The sequence below is a fragment of the Panthera onca genome, chromosome D1, assembly GCF_046562875.1.
Source record: "Panthera onca isolate mPanOnc1 chromosome D1, mPanOnc1 haplotype 2, whole genome shotgun sequence".
In the NCBI taxonomy this organism is placed as follows: Eukaryota; Metazoa; Chordata; class Mammalia; order Carnivora; family Felidae; genus Panthera; species Panthera onca.
In genome coordinates, this window is record NC_138348.1 from 107978012 (window position 1) to 107986622 (window position 8611).

At 40.1% G+C, this 8611-nt stretch overlaps 1 protein-coding gene and 1 long non-coding RNA gene across 3 annotated transcripts in view; both read right to left on the reverse strand.

Annotated features, from left to right (window-relative positions):
• DDX10 (DEAD-box helicase 10) overlaps positions 1-1385 on the reverse strand; it is a 274061-nt gene extending 272676 nt beyond the window's left edge. The window contains exon 1 of one of the 2 annotated variants that reach the window (XM_060604620.3): positions 1099-1384. In XM_060604620.3, the coding sequence (XP_060460603.2) occupies positions 1099-1284 (186 nt within the window). In that variant the 5' untranslated portion in view covers positions 1285-1384. Of the gene's footprint in view, positions 1-1098 lie in introns of both variants that reach the window. The other variant, XM_078432720.2, reaches the window with a different exon arrangement.
• A 5444-nt stretch (positions 1386-6829) lies between these two features.
• On the reverse strand, positions 6830-8308 carry LOC132662284 (uncharacterized). The gene is made up of 3 exons (XR_009602557.3): positions 8202-8308; positions 7398-7833; positions 6830-6982 (listed from the first exon to the last, which is right to left on the reverse strand). It is a non-coding gene; the product is annotated as an uncharacterized LOC132662284 (long non-coding RNA).
• Between the last annotated feature and the right edge of the window lie 303 nt (positions 8309-8611).

Here is an 8611-nt window from a genome sequence, read left to right on the forward strand (position 1 = left end):
CTCTCTGTCTCAAAAATAAGTAAACGTTAGGGGCGCCTGGGTGGCTCAGTCGGTTAAGCGTCCGACTTCGGCTCAGGTCACGATCTTGCGGCCCGTGAGTTCGAGCCCCACGTCGGTCTCTGTGCTGACGGCTCAGAGCCTGGAGCCTGTTTCAGATTCTGTGTCTCCCTCTCTCTGACCCTCCCCTGTTCATGCTCTGTCTCTCTCTGTCTCAAAAATAAATAAATGTTAAAAAAAAATTTTTTTTTAAATAATAATAAATAAATAAACGTTAAAAAAAAATTTTTTTTTTTTTAAAAGGAAAAGCTCTAGAACTGGAAAGACATGGGTCTAGGTCCCAATCGCACACCACCAACTAACATGGGAGCTTAAAACAGGTTCCTTACCCAGGTACCTGGAGGGCTCAGTCGCTTGAGCCTCTGACTTGGGCTCAGGTCATGATCTCCGGGTTCACAGTCCGTGGGTTCGAGCCCCGCATCGGGCTCTGTGCTGACAGCTCAGAGCCCCGGGCCTGCTTCGGATTCTGGGTCTCCGGCTCTCTCTGCCCCTCCCCCTCTCACACTCTGTGTCTCTCTTTCTCTCTCTCAAAAATAGACATTAAAAAATTGTTTTAATAAAAAATTGTTTTAAATTAAAAAAAAAAAAAAAAAAAAAAAACAAAACCAGACTCCTTATCTTCTCAGAGCCTCACTGTTCTCATCTGTACAACAGGAGTACGACCGTACCTCAGTTCCAGGTAAGTAATTGGTATTATTATGGATGGGTTAGCGGCTCCAAATCTAGGTGTCATGATTCCCACCACCGTGGTGGGTATTACTGTGAGTATTAGAGTAACTGTTTCACTACTCCTCTCCTTACTCCGAAGTGCATTCCCATCACTTCATCAGGAACGGCGTGACGCGCAGAAGAGCGGCCCGGACGGTCCACCGGCCGGGTCTGCGGCACCCAGGTGACCCCCCGTGGGGCCTCCTCCGGGCCCCTCTCGCCGCCTCCCTTCTGCAGCCCCGTGGACCGACGGCCTGCCCCCCGGGATAGGTGGCCGGCCGCCGCAGGTACCCCCCAGCCCCGCGGCCCGCCCACCCCGCGCCCCCGCCCCACCTTCTCGTAGTTCTGCATGAGGCGGCTGATACTCTCGCGCTCCACCTGCCACTCGGGCTTCTTCAGCTGCTTCCTCAACTGCTTCTTTTGGCTCTGCTTGTGGCTGTGTTTCTTCTTCCAACGGTTGAAGCTCCGCACCGGGTCGGGCCGGCCTTCCGGGCCCCGACAGTCGGCAGTTTTGCCCATCGCGGCGGCGGCGACAGCCCAGACCGCCCCCAGACACGAGACACCTCAGGCCAGGCGGAGGCACGGTTCTGAGGGGACGCGGAACCAGCGTGGGGGAGAGGGAGACGGCGCGTGCGCGAAACCCAGAGCCCGCCCCCGAGCTTTTGAAACCGGGGCACGCGCCTTGGACTGCAAGGAAAAAGTGGGCGGTGATTGGCGACTTGGATTCCGCAGGGCGGAGCGGTCTGAGGAAGAAGGCGGGGCTAGCGGCGCCAGGAGCACGCCGGCCCTTTAAATGGACGCATGCGCACGGTTGCTGTTACTATGGTGACGTCACACGCTTAACACTTTTTGGCTGTTAATACACGCTTGCCCTGGGTTTACCTTGGCAAAGCGTGAGCGAGCGTGCGCGTAGGCACGCACACACGGGCACACGTGCTCAATCTGAGTTACAGTTGTGATCCCCCTTTTTGCATATTTCGGCCCAGGGAGCTGAAAGATTTGCCCCAAAATCAAATATTCCTCTGCAGAGTACCAACCTAGGAATAAAAAAATGATTATTCTATATTGTACTGTCCCTCTAGGTTTTCCCTTTTTTCCGGCCCTTCAGACTCAGTTGCTGCTGCAGCAGCGAGCTGAAGCATAGTCGAACTGAATTTGCTATGAAGGCAAAATGAAAACTAAAAGAATTAAAAACAAAGTTATTTGCAATAAATCACTTTAAGTGAATTGGCCTTCAGTGAATTAGTTTTTTGACACATTTACCTAGAGTGCGCATAGGTATACACTGGATGGTGGTGGGGGCACAGCTGTAGCGTGGACAACAGTAGGTTCAAAGCTGACATGTAGAGTGTTCGCACCTTCAAATTATTTTTTAAACCCGCGTAGCCTGATGACTACCCCCCAACACATGCCCACTCCCCAGAGAGAAAGTGGTTGGGGAAGTGGGGCTGTGAACTGGAGAATCTCCTCCCCCAACCCAAGGTCACTAGATATGGTGGAGGGTAAAGCTTTATAAAGGGAGGCTATTTAAAAATACATACACATCCAGAAAAAATTCAAAATAGAATGACCATATGATCCAATACTTCTATTTCTGGATATGCAAGAAAGAATTGAAAGCAGCATCTGAAAGAGATGTTTGCATACCCACATTCATAACAACATTATTCCTAATATCCAAAAGGTGGAAACCACCCATGTGTCCATCCAGGAATAGTAGATAATACTGAGCCCTCAAAACAAAGGGAATTCTGACAATGTTCCCATGTGGATGAAGTTGGAGGACATTATGGTAAGTGAAATCAGACAGTCACAAAAGAAAAAATCCCGTATGAATCCATTTATCTGAGATACTTAGGGTAGTCAAAATCAGAGGTGCCAGAGGCCAGGGTGAGGAGAAAATGGGGAGTTCCTGTTTAATGGGTATAGAGTTTCTGTTTAGTAAGATGAAAACATCTCTGGGAGACTGACTGGTAGCACAATGATGCAAATGTACTTAATGCCACAGAACGGTGATACACCCAGAAATGGTTTAAGAGGCAAATTTTATTTTTATGTTACCACAATTTTTCTTTCTTTCTTTCTTTCTTTCTTTCTTTCTTTCTTTCTTTCTGGACAGAATAAGCAGGGGAGGGGCAGAGAGGGTGGTGTGACAGAGGATCCCAAGCGTTCTCCTCACTGACAGCAGAGAACCCAATAAGGGGCTCAAACTCACAAAGGATGAGGTCACTACCTGAGCTGAAGTCAGTCGCTTAACTGACTGAGCCACCCAGCCACCCCTGTATCTTATCACAGTTTTAAAAATTGTTCTTAATTTCTTTTAAGTGTCTATACACAACAAATGAGGGTCCCAACTCTCACAGTCACTCTTCTAAAGCTAAAGCAACCGGCTACATATACACCTCAGGCAAAAAAAACTGAACGGTCATCTCTAGATCTCTAGGAAAACTGGCCTAAGAGAAAGACCGGGACGTAATGGCATTTAGGCAGCCGCCAAAGCAATGGTGGGTTGCTAAGCTCCCCCTGTGTCTTCAGTGAACCCACCAGTTAATAACTTCTTCTACACACTTGTCATTTCTAATCATCCTTACTCAAATGTGAAAGAATAACCGAAGACCACCAAATGTTTGAGGAAATCCTTTAACTTAAAAGTTGGAACCTAAAACTAATAAACCAAAGGGAAAAAAAAGAAATCTTCAAAAGAAATCATTATTAACATTTTTGGAAACATAAGGCGTTGTTACCCGTGAATAAGAACAAGAACTGTACAGAGAGTGAAACAGAACTCTTAATAGAAGTCATTTTGTTTGTTATGTAAATCAACTTTTTAACACAAAATAATAGAAAATTAAAAATCTAATCACAATAAAGAACTCAATCTCACATTCCAAAGTCATTAGGATGGAATAATTTGTAATACAAATAGCTCATATCTTGATTGCATAAAATGACACCTTCATGGTGTTTTCCATGCTTATTTGCTACAATACCTTGTTTTCTGTAGAAATGAGTCCAGGGCAGGCTTTCAGTTATGACGTTGAGGACATTAAATAGTTTTTACAGCATATTAATATTGACACTCTATGTTCTCCAATACCAACCAATATTCAGCAAGCTCCTGAAGAGCTAAAAAAAGTTTTGGAAATGTGCCTGGTAACTCCTACTACAAATATAGGCAAAACTTCAGTCCGGAGAGCAACTATACTAAAATTTGGTGGGTGGTGAAGTGTAATATTTGTTCCTTGTACCTCAAAATCTACCTAATATTATTCGTCAGTTACTTAACATTATTCATCACTTTCTACTGTAAATTTTTACATAGTTGTGATTGTTCATCATCATAATTCTCCAAATTACATATGTCTCTAAAACTGTGGAGAGACCATTATATTCTTTCTGTACTTTGAAACTTTTTCAAAAAAGATTATCTTGTTTGAGAAAGCAATAATACTCCAGTAGTGATGAGCACAACCGTCCCCCAAATCTCAGTTTATAAATGCCATTTTTCCCCAATCAAATGAACCAGAGATCTTTGTAGACACAGCTAATTCCAGGCCTGGGCCAGAGAAAGTACAGAATAACTCGAGGTGCCAGAAAATAAAGAAGAGCTCAAAGAATGATGATGTTGGTAGTTGTTATAAGAATGTTTGCCTTAAATACTTCTATTTCATTCGGCCTTGTACTCATGTAGTTTTCTATAGGTATGTTCTATTTTCAATAAATATGGTTTAAAATATGGAATGTCCACACCAAAATAGTCATGTAAATTAGTACTGAGGAAATAAATTTAAATATAGGTGTTTTCAAAGAATTTCTTTGGCTAGTATTCTAACCTTTATCTAGATAATTTATCTGTAAAAATATCAATAATTTATAAAAGAGCATTGCTTACTGCCTCTAAGTGAATACTAGTGATGGGATGGCTTCAAATGGACTTTCATATTATATATTTTGTAATGATTTCAAAATTAATATTTCAGAGAGCCTGGGTGGCTCAGTCTGTTGAGCATCGGACTCTTGGTTTCAGCTCAGGTCATGATCTCATGGTTTGTGGGTTCAAGCCCCACGTTAGGCTCTGTGCTGACAGGGCAGAGCCTGCTTGGGGTTCCGTCTCTCTCCCTCTCTCTCTGCCCCTCCCCTACTTGTGCTCTCTCTCTCAAAATAAATAAACTTTAGAAAAATTAAAAATTATTTAAAAATGAAATTAATATTTCAAAACCCTTCCATGTTTCAATTAACTGAGAGGTAGATTTATAGTTCTTGGATGGAATTAAAATTTCAAAAGTATAAAAAACAGATTTTTGGTATATTTTTTACCATTAGGTTTGAGGAATGTATAACATGGGATATGGAATGATTGAGAATTACTTTTGATGATCTTCTATCAAAATCTATTATTTTTTTTCATTCGAAATCGTGGCACTGTCATATCTCTGACTTTTAATTGTTGATAAACCTACTAGTACTATCATATTAATAATAATATTACTATTACTATTACTATTATTATTATTATTGGAAGCACACTTAAGTTTCCCAGATCTATGAACAACAAGATACCTTTTTCTTTTGAGGAGATACCATTCTCAACTTGACATAACATCTTCACCTCAAAACTGTCATATTTCAAACGTTAGTCAGGTTACATTTTTTTCCCCACAATTTTTTACATTGCTGTCAAAAGCTTTTTGAGCATTTACTTTGAATTCAGTCTTCAGTAAACCCTTTATTGCTTTTTGCTTTGGCCAACGTGCTAACATGATGTCATGAGAAGAAGAGAGCATCTTCCCAAGTCACAGAGATCTCTTCCCCTCACATTATTTTGGATTCTGTTCTGTTTGTAAATTGTCTACCAAATATGTAGATCTCATCTTCTTTCAGTTATGTCATTTGCTGAATGATATCTATGTTCATATGCAAAAATATTAGACTTTAGAAAGCCACAAATCTCATAATAATTGTTAACTGTTCTACCTGGGGCTTATGGAGATCAGACCTAAGATAATTAAGCAATACTTAGTGTATCTTGCCTTATTCAAATGATTTCATTCAGTGCATCTATGATAGTGTAATTATTTGGTTTTATATTTTACCCTTTCTTGATTATAATTGAAAGATAGAGAGCACAAACGGTCAGAGAGGCAGAGGGAGAAAGAAATACAATCTTAAGCAAGCAAGCTCCATGCTCAGTGCAAAGCCCGACAGGGGATTCCACTCAGGGCTCCATGCAGGGCTCAATCCCATGATCTTGGCATCATGTCCCATGCTGAAATCAAGAATTGGATGCTCAACCGACTGAGCCACCAGGTGCCCCTATATTTTACCCTTTAAATACTCTTTATTCTACCTCACCAACGGTTACATACATAATAATTTTCAAATCAGATTTCAATTCTGAATGCTTAACAGTTGGGTGACATTACTTTTCATTTTCTTCTGCTTCTGAGCATATATGATAAATGCCATTTTTTGCACCCATTTGCATTTTAAACCTGATTTTTTTCATTCATTGACAGTATTAAAAAAAAATACAGAATCACTCAAGGTACAGTAAAAGCCGGTAATTTTTCATTGTTTGAGTTTATGTAAAAACAAAGTTCACAAAGCTTCCACTTGTGCTGTTTTGTTTTGTTTTTTTAATTTAGACTTCTTGCTTATGACAGGCAATTTCCAACAAAAATGACTTCTTTAATATTCAGGTTATACAACCGTGTACCTGATTTAGGAGAAAATACATGTGATACAAATGTACATTCAATTTTTTTTTCCTCTTCCAGTTTTTATTTAAATTCATCATGATTGACACTTCCCCTTTCAGTTCTACATTCTGTGCAATCACTATCTTTTTTTCTAATATTCCCTATATTTTCTCCAAAAAAATATATTCAATTCAAATAATATTATATCATTTCCCTCTATGGTAACATCTTCTGTTTTGTCTTCTGATTCCATTAAGTTTTAAAATCATTTTTCTGATGTCTACTAAGAAATTATATAATAGCTTTGTATTTTATCTCCAATTTTGTAAAACTTTGAAAGTGTTGCATCCACACCACTCCTGAAACAGAATGCTACGGGCACCAGTGACAGTCACAACAAAGTTTATTACAATGAGAGGCAAGGCCGACCGAAGGGGACCAACACTCTTGATAAGAGTGCGGCCCCGAACAGCCGGGGTACAGAGTTTTTATAGCCGATCACATCGTTTTATCATCACCTGGGAACAGAACAAAGAAGTTTCCAGATGAGTCAGAAATAGTTGCCAGATGAGTTAGAAACAATTGCCTAATGATGTGTTTGTTTTAGACTTTCTGCCTCTAAGTTGCAACCAGTGGATCTCCTTTGACCCCGCCTCTGATGCTCTTTTCTTTGAACTTTTGTTTCCTTAATTGGTGAAGCCTAATTTACAAGAGTATGAGGCGTAGTTTACAAGAGTAAAGCAAGGCTGTTATCTCTTAACCTTCAGTATCAACACAAAGCTGTTATTTTTCAAGCTAAGCGTTAGCCCTACACTACAATTTAACCCTTACAAAAGAATACATATAAGAAAACTGCTAAAATTTTAACAGTGGTTATTTTTGCCTAATGACATTGCATAAAAACAAGGAATTAGGTAATTAATAAATAATTACCTTAAAATTGCTAAATTATTGTGATAGGTAATGCACTTCTGGAACCTTGCTGGTTTTGACTGAAGAATCAGAGGGGTTTTTTTCTTTCCTTTTTTTTTTTTAAACAAATCTGATCAATTTACTAAGTTATGTTTTAAGAGTTAAATGTTATGGGTTGATGGGATTCAGGGCAGGCTGTCCCTGTGGTAGGGTCCCCTCCCTAAGGAGAGAGAAAAAAAGGGAGAGAAAACTTCAAGGTAACCTGGCTATCCGCCTGCGTGACAACATCCCTTATGACCTTGTAAACGGAGACTACTTAATCAGACTACATGTTAATGTGTTACCTACCATATATGGGGAGACAAAGAAATAGAAAAACTCTGCCACGTGACGTTCGGTGCTCAGTTCTTTGGGTGGGAACACAACTGAGCAGTGCCGCTGCGAATAAAGTTGTTTCCTGGAAATTATAAAGCCTCGGTGTCAGGACTTTCTATGAGAGAATCCTGCTACACCCCCAAATAGGCCACTTTAGCATATTAATTATTTCAAATTGAAATTACTTAAGAAAAAGCCATTATAAAAACACTCTGTCCTTTGAGTTCCTGAAAGCTGGAAATAAATCTCCCACGTGAAAGGCACTCTTCTTGTACCAGGGAGAAAGGAGACAGATATCCCTATCACCAGAGAGAAGGGAATTCAAGGCTAAGAAGGCTTTGTAAATAAAACTTGTTACTTCTGTACTAATTTAGTAACATCAGCCAGATGTCTTGTCAATTCTTCACAAATGTATTGTTTCTTTGTCTGAAAGATACACAAGCTGCCTACCTTGGTGACTTCTTCCAGTCGCATAGTTCTATAAACTTTCATATGTGAGAATTAAATTTGTTTTTCTCTTGTTAATCTGTCTTGTGTCAATTTAATTATTAGATCAGCCCAAGAACCTAGAGTGAAAAAGGAAAGCTTTTTTTTGCCTCTACAGGGTCCATTTTTTCCCCAGCCACACAAAAGACCTCTTCATGAATAGTTCTTTGTTTAAGTTTCTCAGCTCTCCACCCTGTACCTGCCTCTTTACATTTTTACTGAAATTAAATACTGTTTATCCTGCAAGATCTGAATAACTTGGCCTCAAGAAGCTAAAACATGACTCATCCAAGTCCTCTTGTCATGCAAAAATGGCAAATAATTTTCGGTAAATCAATTCAGCTATTTGTTGACTTTTTTATTGAAAAAAATTA